This window comes from Ciconia boyciana, chromosome 4, assembly GCF_034638445.1.
Source record: "Ciconia boyciana chromosome 4, ASM3463844v1, whole genome shotgun sequence".
NCBI lineage: Eukaryota > Metazoa > Chordata > Aves > Ciconiiformes > Ciconiidae > Ciconia > Ciconia boyciana.
In genome coordinates this window covers 14,747,365-14,765,415 of record NC_132937.1, presented here as the reverse complement: position 1 = coordinate 14,765,415, position 18,051 = coordinate 14,747,365, and the positions used below count along the sequence as shown (strand labels likewise).

Sequence of the window (18,051 nt, the reverse complement as noted above, 5' to 3'; positions counted from 1 at the left end):
GCCTGCCTAGTGTCAGGCCTAAGGATGTATTAGACAATTGGCTTCCACTATAATAAGATCTTTGACCCTTCAGCCAGAAAAACATAAATATCAGGAAGAATTTGAAGAATTTATTTTTTAAGGAAGTTTTCTGTCTCTCTTGCTTAGCGCTATGCCCTAGAGCTCTGTAAAGCAATTGCTGGTCTCCATAACTCCTCTGTTCCTACCTCTTTACAGTCCCATACAGAGTTAATCTGTGCAATCTTCTACCTAAAATCCATGGTAGCAGAGGTACTGTTATAGCAGCAAAACAAATGCAAGAAAGCTGTACATAGCTTAAGAATTACAGATCTGCCCCAAGGTTTAATTTAGATCATTAAAGACCACTGGTCTGGATTCCGAAGCCAGCATCTTGCCATGGCCAAATAACAACCACTAAGGACTAAGGACATCAGGACTCTGGAAAAAAAAAAACCAACATCATTAGGAGCAATTGTAATGGAAGACGGGGCAATGGATGGTCCCTTGGATTGACATCATGTTAGGTAGGATGCGTACATATAAAATGCTACCAATTTCCTTCGCACTCTGGGGCGCTGTATGAGTGCTGCCCATGTCCTGCCCCTCTGCCTGGCATGACGGTACAAATGACTGTGTTGAACAGATGATGTCTCCTCCCTAGGAGGAGCATCTGCAGAAACAGGGCAACCTTTCCAGAGAGCTCAGTAGCTAAACCAAGAGACTGTTTAGACTCCCTCAGTTTTAGGGACTTCACATGCACCTTCTTTTATGGCTATACCTTCTTTCCGGAGTTGAAAGTACCTATGCTTGACATCCCCCATCAAATTCACTGCCACCTCAGTCAACAACTGTGTTATTTTAATGACATTTTTGGTAGCTGAACTTTCAGTGTTGGTGCTGCTTCCCCAGGAATGGGTTGATATGCCAGGGACACAAAGCTGTTCTGGTCCAGCTGCCAGGCAGTATCTACCATCACTCTGATGACAATTTACTCTTTTCCCCTGCGCTCTGGTGCCTTGATGATTAGGGGCTTTCTCCAATGAAACAAATGGAAGTTGAAGGAGTTGGAAGTACATCATTAATAGAAGGGGAAACCTAGGAGAAGTGCTTTTAACACCTAAAGTGAAATTTGTTCTGTCAAGAGACTGAAGGCTTTTACATATTCTGTGAAATTTCAACGCCCAAACTAGAATGCACTTTAATAAATATTAGATTTCGTACCATATCAAAAAGGTGCGAGTTGATGGCATAATGGCATGTCTGCATAACACATCAAGAACATACGAAAGAATGCACACTGATGACAAAATACTCATTGACACAGGGAAAAAAGGAATAGGAGAAAAATAAAAGCAACTCAGAACATGCTCATGAACATGAAATCTCTGCCTAAAGCAGCTTTGCTAACAGGAACTTTTATTTTCTAAAGCATTAAATGTGGCCTCCCAAGTGTGATCATTCCATGAATCCAAATGTCAGCTTCCAGTCACTAGCTGGCATTAGAAACAAGTTTTCCCACTTACTGTAAAGGAGTGGGTTATCTGCTGGCTAACTCCCCTTGAAATCCTGAGATAACTTGCAGACTCCAGATACAGTCCCACTTCTCTCATGCTCCTAATCCTGAAAGTACAGGTAGTTCACCAAAAGGAAGAAAGGCAGCCTGAGAACTTTAAAAAAAAAAAAAATAAAGAAAGAATGAGGCCAATTTTCACCTATCACTATGATCTCTAAATTGCCTTTAATAAGCTTCTGCAATAAAACAGGGAGCCTGGATTGCGGGCTGCTCGTCCGCGAAGGAGATGGCTCTATCTCCATGCCATAGCTTCTGCCTCCATCCCGGGCATATTAACTTCATTTATCTCCTCCCACAGACTGAAGGAGAAATAACCAGCTCTTGATTTCAGCACCTGCCCTTTATCTATCTGTTTATGCAGAAGTCTTCTAAAAGGCTAATTACTCAGCTTGGACTTTCCCTGCCTTCCACAGTACACAGCTAAAAGCATACACTTAAAATAATGTTAATTATATTGTTTGTCTCCAGTCAGATTGCTCCAGGACTGGAAGGAAAATAAGAGTTAGATCTCCCATTTCCCAATAATTATTTGCTAAGAAAATGCAGGATATCTTTCCTAACACACACACACAAATATATATATATATGACCTACTGCTAACACACATGCTCACTTTGCATCCCACGTCACTTCCCACAGCGAAAGGGAGCAGGAGTACCAGGGTGTGCTACAAAACTGATAAGCACCATTATGCAGATCAGGATCGTGGCTCTAAGTGCTGTTATTTTTAGTTGACGTTTATTCATGTTTGAACTATGGTCTAAGCAACAGACTCAAGATCTGAATACATGTAATGCCTCTTGAGTGCTCACTTCCTCAACAAAGGCCAAGATAAGCAACTTAAAAACATTCACTGTATTTATCTGTGCATATATTAGGTACTTATGTATAAGAAAAAACCCCACCATTGTCTGAGCTGCAGGGAAGCAAGTGAGTAAAAGCGATGCTTCGGTCCTCATTTTTCCAAATCAAAACCTCTTTGTGTTTCAACTGCCTCCCTCAGAGTGCTTCAGCTGAGGATGGTAATTTCTAGGAGGTAGGAGTAATATCTCTGCAGGGTCTCTTGTACTTTAGAGCACTTCAGTATATTATGGCGAAAGGCAAGGATGGCTTGAAAATTAATTAGCAATTAACTGCAAAGCCGATCTATAAATTCTCAGGATTAAACTCCACAGCTTTTCATGTCATAATTACGTGTAGGTCATGTCAACTCAGACGTAACAGACCCCTAATTCCTCCACACGTTGTCCAAGCTGGCCAGGAGCAAGTCAACTCCTACCCAGAAGTCACTTCTCTGAATTGGCTGTGCCCAAGTCAGTCTGTGTTAGGAAATTGTTCTTTCAGCAGGCAATATTAGTTGGTCTACGCAGCTAGACAGCTTCCAGCTCGCAGATGTGAGCTTAGTGATGTGAACAGCCACGGAGCCTATTGTGCAGGCAAAGCAACTGTGGGTAGGGCTGCTCCCACCCATCCAGACATGCCCAGAGAGTGTCATTAAAGACATGTGGATTAAAGCTTTCTCCTTTATTTAGCTGCTGAAATTCCTTAGAGTTGCCAGAGTTATTGTGTAACTCTATCTTTAGTCTGATCTTAATATGATTTTGTTGAGCTTTAGAATAGCTTCCCCTGAAAACCTCAGAGAGTGAAGTGGGAAGACCTGAGGAACTGTGAGACTCCTATGAGAGAGGTACAAGGACAGAGGGCATGAAGACTCACAAGGTCATTTCTATAGGAGGAAACTGCATGCTGCTCATCATTACTGTCTGTGCAAAGAAAGGATGTTATTTGCATTTACAAATTAACGCATGACATTACAGATACCAAGGTCAGCGTCACCAACTTTTCTCCATGCAGGAGTAACCAGCTCCGGCCAAACTGCTGCTCAGCAAAAGGATTTTGAAAAAAATTATAAAATCCAGTAGGTGAAAGTGGGCAGTGTAGAAGAATTATGTTCCAGACTGTCTGTGTTCACTTGGTAATCCTGCCCCCAAACTCGAGTCCTTCAGAGGAAAGGTAAGCACTCCATGTCACTCTATAAGCACCCTTAAAATTGGAAGTACTCGACTGCTTGGTGAGGACTTACAGAGCTTGGCATTTGTAAAAAAATTTGGATCTGTTGATTTAAGTGGCAATACAAACATCCCATTTTGAACGCTGTATATCATTAATGCAGAAAATTTAAACTTGATGGGATTTCACTCCAAAAACATTTCTTTAAATTGTGGCCCAACATGCAAGTCACTCTGGCACACTAACTGGTAAAACCTTCACTTTTTGTAAGCAGTGGATTGATTTAGTGATGCCTCTATGTCAAGAAGGAATCGCTGTAGCCTCTCAACGTAAGAGGTTTTAATTATCTGCATGAAAGAAGAAGTTGTCACAGAAAAAGCAAAAGGTCCAGTGTTTCTCTGTATTCACAGCATCGCAGTGCAGCAAGGACACAACCTGAAGGGCTGGATTTGGATCCAACAACTCCTCTGGTGTTACTTAGGCTATTCCTGTACTGCGGCTCAGGACGTGGACTCTAGACCAATCTCTCCCAAAGTAATTCAAGTCTGAGTGACTAAATACGTGCCATCTCAGGGACACAGGGCACTGTAGGAAAGACATTAGTATATGCAGCCAGCTAGACAACTCCCACTGGGTGTTTTAAAATTACCAGGGCATAAATAAATTACCAGACATTGCCAATGGCCGTGTGTACTCAGTGTGCCTTATCAGACAATATTTTCTTAAAGTTATCACAAAAGAAATGGGTCTTGAGAAGATGCTCCCGCTTTCTTATCATGGAGTAGTAACAAAAATGGTTCTGCAGAAAGCAGACAGTATTTAAAATACACTTGACATAATGGAGAAGAAAATTTGTCGTGTGTTTAAAAAACACACATAACTCCCATTTACTTACTTACCTACTTACACAGATTTCATTATTGCAGTATTTAAACATCACACAGCCATTAATAGATTTTAGCCTCACAAAACCTGTCAAGTTGGTAAATCTCTCCTGAGATTTGAGAGATTCTCAGAAGAGAATGGAGGGGTCTGCTCAGGATTATACAGAAAGTTCATAATCATGTTGACCAGACTTACAGGTCCTGAATTGATTTTCAGTAGGTTGGTTAATTCTTAACCAATCTACTGCCCCAGAAATTTATCTTAATTCTTAACCAACCTACAGCCCCAGAAATTCATCTTTGTAGCATTTTATATAGACCCAGATGGAGGTGCAGAGCACTAGAGAAAGAATAAGTTAACAAAAAAAAAGAATCATCAAAGTTTGGTTACAGCTTAACTAAACAACAGATGGAGAGGTGTGACTGCATCTTCAAGATACGATGAAGAAAACCTTCGCCTCACCAAATGTTAATTCCTCTACACGCTTCACTTTAATAACGAAGCAAGAAAACTCACCCAAACATTCGACACAAATTCAGAATTAAATTAAAACATACACAAATGGCAATCCACAATGTAATCCCTTTTCTGCTGCTATTGATAGGAGAAATGATGTTTTGATGTTACGGATATAAAGGGTATGTATGTAATTGATTAGAACAGTACAATTTAATTGACGAGGTCTTGAGCACTTACTCTTAGCCTGTCTTTGGGCAAAGCAACAGCTCCTTGCTTGATGATTTCCAGAACTCGCTCCACTGACAGCTCAGCTCCAGCTTGCTCTAATCGGGAGCTGAAAAAGCTGATCACCTGGAATGAAAAATCAGAGCAGATAAATAAATAGAAAAGAAGAGACTTTGTATCAATTTACACACAAAGCTGTCATCTTCTTTCCCTGGATCAATGTATCTGTACTTCTGTCGTAGTTTAACCCCAGTTGGCAACTAAGCACCACACAGCCGCTCGCTCACCCTCCCCGAGGGATGGGGGAGAGAATCGGAAGAGCACAAGTAAGAAAACTCGTGGGTTGAGATAAGAACAGTTTAATAATTGGAACACAAATAATAATAATAAATGAAAAGGAAAATAACAAGGGAGAAAGAGAAACAAAACCCAGGGAAAAAAACCAAAAAGCAAGTGATGCAACTGCTCACCACCCACCAACTGACACCCAGCCAGTGCGCAAGCAGCAATCACTGCCCCCTGACCAACTCCCCCAGTTTATATACTGGGCATGACATCATATGGTATGGAATAGCCCTTTGGCCAGTTGGGGTCAGCTGTCCTGGCAGTGCCCCCTCCCATTTCTTGTGCACCTGGCAGAGCAGGGGAAGCTGAAAAGCCCTTGACCAGTGTAAACACCGCTTAGCACCAACTAAACCATCAGTGTGTTATCAACATTATTCTTATACTAAATCCAAACCACAGCACTATACCAGCTACTAGGAAGAAAATTAACTCTATCCCAGCCAAAACCAGAACAACTTCTTAAAGAATAACCATGTTATTGCTTGTGTTGCAGCCAGGGAGACTTTGTTAATGTCAAATTAGCACAATTATCAGTATTCTCCTGCAGTCAATTTTAAGAGATAGATGATTTTACAATTTAACACACACAGCTGAATTAATAAATTTACATTTTCAAGTACTATGCACTGACATGTGCTTATATTTCTATCTGTCAGTACTTCTTCACGTCAGGATTTTTGAGACCTTCCAGTCTAGTTTTTAACAGTTTGGGCTAGAAATTTACTTTCATTTTCAAGCATTAAAGTAAAATCCTTACAGTTTCAATGACTCCTGGACAGAAGGCTTTAAGACAACTATTAAATATGTCAATACAACTACAAGAGTCTACATTACTTGCCTGAGGGTTTTGTAGCCTCCAAACCCACAGCAATTGGGGGGGGGGGAGCCCACAAAGCTCCTCTTCTCCCCAAATTAACCACCCGAAGTGCCCCATGTACCTTCCCCATCACAGAATCCAGGTCCAAGGACATGTACATTCCCTTTCAATGCTCTCATCCTCCATGCATCTCTCTGGTGAGGCCAAGCTGCTTTTCACCATATTTCCCTCCCCACCCCCTTTCTGTGACCCAGCTAGTCCTTGTTAGCTAGAACACAGTTAGGTCAAGATTTAACTTTTATCCCTCTCCAAGCTCAGTAGGTCACACCAGAAGCAGACATCCCACCAACAGTTCTCCATGTGGGATATCAGAAAACCTCAATTTCTATAGCTCCTTTCATCCAAAAAGAGCGCACTTTGCAAACCCCATCCTTTATCCCAGAGGAACTCATCAGTCATGCAGGGGATCCAAAACTCAGAACAACGCAAAAATGGTACGGGGCAAAATTTCAACACCTAGAGTCCTTTGAAAGTACCACAAGATGGTCAGAGCCACTTGGTAGAGCCCATGCACACATGAGCACCCAGCTACCCCTTGGCTGGAGCCATGCACAGCTTCCGCTCACTGCACATGCTGCTGGTAGGTTCCCGGACATCTCATAGGCTTTGGACACCTCTCCTTTGAAAAGTATTAATGTCCACTTGTATCTGAATCCCAACCTCCAGCACATCAAGTAACCTTTGTTAATTCTCCCAAATAGAAGTGGGGGAAAAATATATTATACTACAAAATCTCTGCTAAGCTCTCTTTGTTCTGTAGTGAGACACAGCTGGAGCCAGAAACCATTACCCTAATTATGCCTCCCAGCTCAGCTGCTGTTAATAAAACAAAGACAGCTGATGGCTTGATTACTGTGCGATTCAAATTTGTTGTTCCTCTCTTGTGATCCCCAAAACCCTAGCCCTTGTTTTGAGCAGGTAGATTTGCTGGGTCGCAGAGCACTTTTCTCTAGAAACTGAAGCACCAAGCGAGACAGATGACAGTTGCTGGAAGTTGCTTTTTGGGGTTGTTGTGGTGTTTTTTGTTTTTGTTTTTTTTTGGGGGGGTCTGTTTTGTTTTAAACAACAGAAGTGTGGAAATCAGACAAGAGAAAATTCAGGTTTAACCTTCTGTACTGTCCTTACGATATCTCCATACTTGAACAGAAGGGACAATTTCACTGCCTCTGGCAGATGTTGCAGGTAGGTTTTACATTCTTAACAGATAAGGACCCACTGTAGCACTGTAATCTCTGATCCTTGGAAAAAAAACCAACAAAACAAACAAAGCCCAGAAGTAGGAAGATGTGCTGAGTTCATAAGCAAAGGAGCTGGAGGGAGGAACCAGAAATTACAGAGGAAAATGGCAAGAAACAGCTTGCACAAAGAGCGTGAGGACCTCGGAGTGAGGCTGACATGGTTTTGGCATAGAGTCTGGGACAAATTGCTGGTAGAGGATACACAGCTCACAGAGGAACGAGAAAGTTGCCCACAAACTTTGAAAGAAAAAACCCCATCTTCCTGCATTTCAACACTCCTCTGTTGTCAGTAATCACTGGTGAAACCTATCCTCGCTCAGGGCAGGCTCACGCAGAGAATCCATCCCACTAGTGCTGCCTTGTTAGCTCAAGTTCTGCTAAACCACAACAAAAGCAAAATTTAATACTCGGCTTTTAATCAAAAGGATAAAATACTATAATAATGCATATGCATTAAAAACTGAATGAAGCTCACAGATACTACCTGAATTCTGGCATTTCCTAGTTTGGAAAGTCAAAGCCTCCAATCTTAACATGTTTTTAAAAGACTTTTATGCTTTTGTGGTAAAGGTACTAATCTTGGTTGAGTTATATTTCACAAAGAACAAAAGTGCGATAGGCTTCCAATATTTTCAGGCTATGTCAGCATTTCACAGACCTTTGAATGGCTATTTTTGGTATGCAGTTGAAGACTGAAATGAAAAATAACTACTTAAATAATAATACTTATCTCTAAGCATTATTTGCCTTACTACTTCAGACAACATAGAAGTGGAGTAATTCTTGATAGGAAGCCTGATAGTACAGTATCCCAATGAGATACTCAGGTACCTGTAAGTACCACAATAAGAAAAAAAAAAGGGGGGGGGGGGGGGGCCAGAATAAAAAAGAAAAGGAGAGAAAAAAAAGTTATACAGAGGAGATCCTAAAAGAGGCATTTGCTTATTACCATTAGATTGGTAATAAAACCAAAAAGCATCCAGCGTTACATCCCTACTGCCCAAGCTCCCATCTCTTCTATAGCAGAACATCTAACGCTTTACCTAGTAATCTGCCCAAATATAAAAATATAAAAGCTTAACATAATATTAAGGAAGAGTAGCCTTTTCCTTTGAAAGAGCTTTAATTATCCTCTACACAAAAGTAACAGAGCTGCATTTAAAATAATAATGAAAATTATCAGATTTCAACTCCTTGTCCACTTAAAAAGAAAATGAACCAGAAAAAGCAAACTGGCTGGATAATATTAAATGTGTTTCAAGTTTTAGCACATGCTTTAAAACCCAATGCTGAGCATATTACTGTAATGCATAGAAAAAAGCAGATCTCTGGGCAAATGAACTAGACTGATAGATGGACATCTTTTTTCTTTTTCTTATGGTGTCCATTTTTTGATATTCTGAAAATTATTTTTCTTATTAATTATTTGGGCAGCAGGTCTAAGAAAACAGGAAACAACTGCAAAGACTGCTTAAGAAGAAGAATAACAAGAAACTTAACGAGTCGCTGTGAATTACTTGTATCCAAGTCATGCTGTGTGCTGAAAGGCCCTCTCCATGCAAGGAACATAACCCGTTTTAAAAAGCTCTCTCTCCAATCTGGCTTCCATATTAACAGAGATTAAAAGGCATGTCTAATCCTGGATTAGACAACCCCTCATCAGGAATATCTTATCAGTGTCCATATAAAACAGTGTATCTACAGCGCCTTGCCCTGTGCAGAGAGTCTAATTCTGGTTGAGCAAGCTACCCAACCATGTGGTGTGATGGGAATGCAGTGACATAGCTTGGTCACCATCAGCTCAGGGATTTCCAGGCTTTGTATTAATATACCATTAATATACTCAAGATCTCTAAACAAAAACTGTCTTCTATAGTGATTTCCAAAATCAGTTTTCATAAAGCTTTTCCATTTAAGAGGTCAATTTTCCCTGAGAGACTCATCTTTAGTCTTTTTGTTTTCTAAACAATAAATTTACAAAATATTTCCAGAGATTAAGAGTGCTACAAGAAAGCTAGAATGATTTAAAAGAGACATTTCAGTTTTTGGAGATTTTTTGTTTAAGATTATGAGGTAATAACCACAATGTTTATTATTTCACCCATCTATTGTTTTCAACAGGGCTGAAAGGCTGGAGTAAAGAAATATTTCTATTTACTATAGCATGCACCAAGCAGCAGAGCTATCAAGGACAAGATGTTTTCTCCACTTGGATTGTTTTCAGTGGATGCTGAAGTGCTGCGATGCCCCAGCCCGTTCACAGGCAGTGCCGCTGCCTAACTAACACTACAGCTCCTCTCTTTCTCCTCCAGCTAAAAATAACAGTGTGATTCACAGCTGCCTCCTCTGCCTGCAACTGTCTAAGGTTAACTCTGCAAAAGAGGAAAAAAAATAACTTGGCACCAAATGAAAAAGTTCCGATTCCTTTTTTGTAGGGTTTGTTTTCTTTTTCCTTCGGAAAGTGATGAAAAGAGAAAGACGCACATTTTGACATTGGCTATTTTACATTTCCAGCCGCATTCACCGCTGGTAGGCAACATGCTGTATTGATGGCACACTGAAAGGAGAAGAAAAGGAGAAAACAAAACTCTTGTCAAAGTACCGCAGGATTAGCACTTCAGCTAAGTAGCTTCCTTAGGAAAACATAAATCACAGCTACGTTCAGTAGCTGATAGTCATACCCTCTGTCCTGGAGCAAAACTGAGGCAAAGCCAGCACTCGCAGATTTAAGAAGGGACAAAACAGCTTAAGGTGATTCAATAGCAGGAGAAACACAAAAGGTTTATCAGCAAACTTGAAGTACTGAAGTTTTTCAGATTCACCTTGAAACTAGGAACACGTTCAAAGACACATGAACTTTTCAAGGTACTCTGCTCTTCTCATCTCCCCACTCCTAGCAAAGAAAGTGGGTAGGAGTGGGGAGAAAGAAAAAAGAAAAAAAAAAATCACTTAAAGTATTTAGCCAGCAGTAACTAGCAGGATCAAGGTTTTTCTATGGGTATTTTAAGGAAAACCATGAAAGATCAGTTCTCATGTTCACTGCAAGTCCTGCAGGTCTTCAAATAGGAGTTGCTATGCCAGAGCCAAGCCAACTCAACTAATTTTAAAATCTACCAGGGAAATGTCTTCAGAGAATTAAATTCCTAGTAGGAAATTGCATCAATCGAATCCTTTGCATCATTAGGGCAACAAGCAGGAGGAGTTGGAAGCCATCGTACATCAGGAAAACTATGATATGGTTGCCATCACGGAAACATGGTGGGATGACCCGCACAACTGGAGTGCGGCGATGGATGGCTATAAACTCTTCAGGAGGGATAGGCGAGGCAGGAGAGGCGGTGGGGTAGCCCTACACGTTAGGGAGTGTCTGGATAGTTTAGAGCTCGATGATGGTGATGATAGGGTGGAGTGTCTATGGGTAAGAACCAGGGGGAAGGCCAACAAGGCAGATATTGTGGTGGGAGTCTGTTACAGACCACCCAACCAGGATGAAGAGACAGATGAACTATTCTATAAGCAGCTGGGAGAATCCTCACGATCGCTAGCCCTTGTTCTTGTGGGGGACTTCAACCTACCAGATGTCTGCTGGAAATACAATTCAGCAGAGAGGAAACAGTCTAGGAGGTTCCTGGAGTGTGTGGCAGATGATAACTTCCTGACACAGCTGGTGAGTGAGCCAACTAGGGAAGGTGCCCCGCTGGACCTCTTGTTCACGAACAGAGAAGGACTTGTGAGCCATGTGATGGTTGGAGGCCGTCTTGGGCAGAGTGATCACGAAATGATAGTTTTTGATACGTGGAGAAGCGGCGAGGGGGGTTAGCAGAACTGCCACCTTAGACTTCTGGAGGGCAGACTTTGGCCTGTTTAGGAGACAGAGTCCCCTGGGAGGCAGCCCTAAAGGGCAAAGGAGTCCAGGAAGGCTGGACATTCTTTAAGGAGGAAGTCCTAAAGGCACAAGAGCAGGCTGTCCCCAGGTGCCGAAAGACGAGCCGGCGGGGAAGAAGACCGGCCTGGCTGACTAGAGAGCTCTGGCTAGAACTCAGGAAAAAGAGGAGAGTCTATGACCTCTGGAAGAAGGGGCAGGCAAGTCAGGAGGACTACAAAGGTGTAGCGAGGTTGTGCGTGGAGAAAATTAGAAGGGCCAAAGCTGAGCTAGAGCTCAATCTGGCTACTGCCGTAAAAGACAACAAAAAATACTTCTTCAAATACATTAGCAGCAAAAGGAGAGCTAAGGAGAATCTCCAGCCTCTAGTAGATGGGGGAGGGAACACAGTGACCAAGGATGAGGAAAAGGCTGAGGTACTTAATGCCTTCTTTGCCTCAGTCTTTAATAGCAGGGCCAATAGTTCTCTGGGTACCCAGCCCCCTGAGTCGGAAGATAGGGACGAGGACCAGAATGGAGCCCCCATAATCCAGGGGGAAATGGTTGGTGACCTGCTACACCACTTAGACACTCACAAGTCTATGGGGCCTGATGAGATCCACCCGAGAGTACTGAAGGAACTGGCAGATGTGCTCACCAAGCCCCTTTCCATCATTTACCAGCAGTCCTGGCTAACTGGGGAGGTCCCAGTTGACTGGAGATTAGCAAATGTGACACCCATCTACAAGAAGGGCCGGAAGGAGGACCCGGGGAACTACAGGCCTGTCAGCATGACCTCGGTACCGGGGAAGCTGATGGAGCAGATCATCCTGAGTGCTATCACACAGCATGTAGAGAATAACCAAGGGATCAAGCCCAGCCAGCATGGGTTTAGGAAAGGCAGGTCCTGCTTGACCAACCTGATCTCCTTCTACAACAAGGTGACCCTCCTAGTAGATGAGGGGAAGGCTGTGGATGTTGTCTACCTAGACTGTAGTAAAGCCTTTGACACGGTTTCCCACAGCATTCTCCTGGAGAAACTGGCTGCTCATGGCTTGGACGGGTGTACTCTTCGCTGGGTAAAGAACTGGCTGGATGGCCGGGCCCAAAGAGTGGTGGTGAATGGAGTTTACTCCAGTTGGCGGCCGGTCACAAGCGGTGTTCCCCAGGGCTCTGTGTCGGGGACAGTTCTGTTTAATATCTTTATCAATGATCTGGATGAAGGGATTGAGTGCACCCTCAGTAAGTTTGCAGACGACACCAAGTTGTGCGGGAGTGTTGATCTGCTTGGGGGTAGGAAGGGTCTACAGAGGGACCTGGACAGGCTGGATCGATGGGCCAAGGTCAATTGTATGAGGTTTAACAAGGCCAAGTGCAAGGTCCTGCACTTGGGCCAAAACAACCCCATGCAACGCTACAGGCTTGGGGAAGAGTGACTGGAAAGCTGCCTGGCAGAGAAGGACCTGGGGGTGTTGGTTGACAGCCGCCTGAATATGAGCCAGCAGTGTGCCCAGGTGGCCAAGAAAGCCAATGGCATCCTGGCTTGTATCAAAAATAGTGTGGCCAGCAGGACCAGGGAAGTGATCATGCCCCTGTACTCGGCACTGGTGAGGCCGCTCCTCGAATACTGTGTTCAGTTTTGGGCCCCTCACTACAAGAGAGACATTGAGGTGCTGGAGCGTGTCCAGAGAAGGGCAACGAAGCTGGTGAAGGGTCTAGAGCAGAAGTCTTATGAGGAGCGGCTGAGGGAACTGGGGTTGTTTAGCCTGGAGAAAAGGAGGCTGAGGGGAGACCTTATTGCTCTCTACAACTACCTGAAAGGAGGTTGTAGAGAGGTGGGGGTCGGTCTCTTCTCCCAAGTAACAAGCCATAGGACAAGAGGAAATGGCCTCAAGTTGTGCCAGGGGAGGTTTAGACTGGATATTAGGAAATTTTACTTCATTGAAAGGGTTATCAAGCATTGGAACAGGCTGCCCAGGGAAGTGGTTGAGTCGCCATCCCTGGAGGTATTTAAAAGACATTTGGATGAGGTGCTTAGGGACATGGTGTAGTGGTGGTCTTGGCAGTGTTAGGTTCACGGTTGGACTCGATGATCTTAAAGGTCTTTTCCAACCTATATGATTCTGTGATTCTGTGATTAAACCATTGCTCCCGACCTCCTGATTTCTATCAGACTATTTTGCAAACAAAATTCTAGCAGCTCCTAGTTAAGCCTGTTCAACCACACGGTATCTATCACTAGCCCATAGGAAATATGAAAGTAATGAAAGCCAGTGAGTTCTCATGACGGCCATGAACCAAACTCATCTTTAGAAATGAATAATGAAGAGTCTCCACCAAATTCCTGACACATCTGAGGTTGCTGACCAAATTATAGACCACCTCTGAAACAGAGGCATATAGATAGTTCACAGCTGAAACATTTCTGCAGGAGGCCAGAACAGGAACCATAGCATTCCTCTTTGTTCACCATCCAGAGGAAGAATATCCCATTTAGCTAAACAAGATGCATAATATCCTATTAAGATGACTTTCTAAAATGAAAAGTAAATTAATAGGAAACAGAAGGTATTTTGATTTCAGTTTCTTCTGTACAGCATTAACTGTTCCCATATGTTCCCAATCAGCTGGCAATGGTGATTTTTAGCTTATTTATAAAAACCCAGAGGCAGATAAGTAGTTTTCAATAAGAGAGTGTTCTATACACTGAGGACCCTTAAACATTTACCTGTTTTTTTGCCTCAACTATGAAGCACACAGAGTGTTATCTCCAGAGTAACCTGAATGGTCCAAATCCTGAGGCAAAGTCCTTAGTTACTGTGACCAAGTCTGTCCCACAGTTAACCTGGGCAATTGCCGCTCTGGTCTGAGCAGCTGGTGGAGCTGCAGAGCCATCCCCATATTCACATGTGCCTACAGACACATCTGCTCTGTCCTCTGCTCCAGTGTCATCCTGCCAAATGTCTGCTATCCAGAGGTCTCCAATGTTGAAGTCCCTGGAAACCTACCACAGTGCTTTGTTATTATTAACATTAGAAAGTCTTTCCTTATGACCTGTGAATCCACAGGTATGTGAAACAGGTTATTCCCTTTCCCTTCACAGCAGTGTTTTATTTGAAAAATATCACCTTTAGCCTTCCTTTGGCTAATCAGCACCCATTCTATTTGTCCTCAGAGGTCCTGTTTTCTACAGCTCTTGTTTCTCCCTAGAATTTCTTCCATGGTGCCTAAACCCAGAGTAATCCAGCTAAGAAGTCACTAGCATGAGTAGGCTTAGAGGACACCTCTGGGCTATTCTCCCTTTGCATACCCACACAGGACTGCAGCAGATGCCTCTTTCCATTTGCACCGTTACTATCTTCTCAGTACATTTTCCAACTCATTTTGCATCCACTTTTTAGCATTTTCACCTCTTCCATGCTTCCTATTTGGTTTATGAGAACATTATGTGCAGCAGAGTAAAACCAATAACTATTAAAGTCAAGATATGTCATATCCATTTTATACATTCTTGACAAGGCAACCCGGCAACTGTTTTAGTGTCCAAAAATCATTACAGATTGCACATATTCTGTATTTTGGTCAGAGTTCTTCAATATAGAACATTACCATGCTGTCTGATAGTATTTCCGTATGAAATACAAAACTGAACTAGAGCTTAGGATCAGAAAATCTTACACCTAATGTAAGGAGGATTTTGCTGAAGCACAGAAGGATGTTGGAGTGACACAGAACGTAAAATGCACCTTCTGCTCGTGTGGACCTCTAGTGGCATCTGATGATGGAAATTACACTCATACTTTCACTGCAGTGTGGGTGGAGATAATCCAACTGTACTTTGCAGTTTAATGACCAGAAAAAGTACTGATGGAGAGAATCAGGATGTAGCACAGCCCCTGCAGACATGCTTTGGGGTCTTCAGAAAGGTAACTTCTCCTTCCCACCCTTCCATTACCAAAAGCTGCAACATCTACCATTTACACCTATGGTTTACATGCTTTGGGCCACCAAAATTACATTGAGCACAGCAGCCTGAAACCCAACAGAGCTCCGTGATACATAGGAAGTTGGTGGATCCATTCTCCTCTGAATAATCAGCCTTGGCCACAGGAAAAGCCCGGCCAGCTCACTATTCTGTCTCTGACAGTAGGCTGGGATGGGTGCTTAAATAAGAATATAAGAGCAGGCCAAGAACAGGGAGATCCTCCCTCCCAGCTTCCAGCAACACACAGTTTAGGAATTTACTGAGCCAAATCTTTAAAGATTTTTTTTTTCCCCATGATTTTCTGACTCCTTTTGGAGCACACCAACATTTCAGACATTCACAATGTCCTGTGGCCCTGAAGATGGAGCTTCCACCTCCATCACTGCAGGGAAAAGCTTGAGCAAAGCCTGGGAGCCAGGACCTCATTTTGGTTCTTCTCAGACACTGCCCAGATGGTTGCAGACAAGCTCCCCCCATGTGTATAGTAAAATTAACATGATTTGCCCCTTTTTCAAGGGATAGGAAGACCAGTTAAAAAATTTTGGCTGTAGCACACAAGACAAAGACTGGTTCTGCCCGGGATGGTAGTGCTGCCGATACAGTGTATGAAGTGGAGGATGTGACAGGGTAGAAGAGGAGTCAGCTGAATCTAATCTTTTATTAAGATCTGCAAGCCTGACAGCTCTTACCACTTGCCAGCTGGTGACAGGTACATTTAAAAAAAAAATAATCTTTTTTTGACATCCTCACTTCTCTAACAAAGGAGCTATTTAAAAATTCAACATGCTCCCTTGAAAAGCTTTAAATAGTTTCTGAATGTAACTGGCATTATGCTGTAACCCAATATTAAATAGTTTTGGGGAGGAATTGTTTAAATTGTTGAGGAAAACCTACACTTAAGTGTTACAAAGGAAAGGATGTGCTGCTATCTGTGGGAGGCACGGGGCTGTCATGCAGAAGGATCTGGTCACCACTAGTTTTCCTGGATCTGGATAAGTAACCAGAGAAGGTCCCTATCTCAGTCAGGAATGAAGATGACTGTTATCTTCACTGCACCACATCCTCTCTTTACACAACTTGAAGACATCTTGTCCTAATCATCCAGGCAGTATCATGCTGGCTGTAGTCTGCAGCTGCCAAAAGTCTGGAGAGTTTTGAGCTTTGAATCCTCTGCTCTCCAGGCTCTTGCATGACCAGAAATTATGAAGTGAGAACAGAAGAGGAAGGGATAGGTACAGAGCAAGATTTCAGTTCAGCATTTAAAATTACTTTCCTTTATGGATCATCAGAAATCTGTCAATCTTCTGTAATATTTTAAAATAAAAGCAGATCAAAACAGAATGTCAGCAGATTTTTATTCACACCAAATAAATGCACTTTTCACTGCAGCAAGAAATTTAGCACCTTGTTCAGCCTCCCCTTCCAGTATTTCGCATCCAGTGGTCACAGCGTGACTTCAAGCATTGCTCAGCTCTGCAAATACTGACTAGAGGACAGAGAAACATTTCTTGCACTTAAAACCTGTTATTTTCTAGCAGGAATCATTACTCTGGTTCTCAATATGAACATTAAAGCCACTATCAGATGCAGCAGTAATTAATTAACAACTAACTGTTTTCCAAAGTCATACTCCATGGAGAGCCACACCAGTAACAGCTTCTGATCCACTGCTATTTCCTTTTGTTTTCTTCTAAAATGTATACTTACCCAAAGGGATTGCTGTGGAGAGACATTCTGCAGGTGAAAGCAACACACATTTAGATACAGCTCAGGGAACAAGGCAGCTGAATGTCTGCTCTTCGCTATTTTTAAAAAATCCCCCATATTCATTAATAGGCTGGTGATGGGAGTAAGAGAAAAGAAAAAGATTAGTTGATGATGAAAATCTACTTTTTCTCCCCTGAAAGACAGGTTTCTAACAAGGGGCAGTTAAGAGAAGCTGATGCTGTCCTTCCTTAGGGGACTGAAAGATGTGTAACAGGTTGGAAATTCCTTACCAGATGCATCCCAAATCCCCCTGGCTCTGCTGAGTTAAAGATGTTGCCCAGAAGTTGTCACAGTGGAAGCCCAGAAAATAGGGGAGAGAAACTCAACATTTTAACACTTTCTAAAAGAAAGTGATAGAGAGGATGAATATTTTCCACCTCTCAAAAGGATAAAGAGATCAAATAACAACATGCAAGCATCCTTTAAATAATATATCACTCACCAGATCTATATTTTGCATTATGTCCTGGAAGGAAGGGTGAGTTCGAAACTGCTCAAACAGATCCCGCTTGTAAAGCAGCGCGTACACCAAGTTTGGGTTGTGATGAAGAGAATTTGTCAGGCAGGAGTTGATGATCTCCAACATCATTCGGATCACTTCCTCGATCACATTCAGATCCTGCACCTTTAAGAAAGGAATAGAAGGTTAGTGTGCCCTTTTCTATTGTAAAATATATTAGGTAATAAAGACAGAGCACAGGTAATTATTACTAATGGAGCTATTAGCTGGTTAACATCTCAATGGTGAGCAAATGTGGCATGCCTGTATCTGGAAAGAGATCCGTTTTCTCCTGTAATAACCACAATTTTAACCAAAATGCACCA

The 18,051-nt window shown here is 42.5% G+C and overlaps 1 protein-coding gene across 5 annotated transcripts in view; it reads right to left on the bottom strand.

The window, feature by feature from the left end:
* The window catches only part of DYM (dymeclin), a 279,208-nt gene that overhangs the window by 27,918 nt on the left and 233,239 nt on the right, over positions 1-18,051 (bottom strand). For 4 of the 5 annotated variants that reach the window (XM_072858890.1, XM_072858886.1, XM_072858891.1 and 1 more), the window contains 2 exons: positions 17,669-17,851; positions 5,165-5,278 (listed from right to left, as the gene is read on the bottom strand). In XM_072858890.1, the coding sequence (XP_072714991.1) occupies positions 5,165-5,278; positions 17,669-17,851 (297 nt within the window). Of the gene's footprint in view, positions 1-5,164; positions 5,279-16,820; positions 16,946-17,668; positions 17,852-18,051 lie in introns of those variants that run through there. The other variant, XM_072858892.1, reaches the window with a different exon arrangement.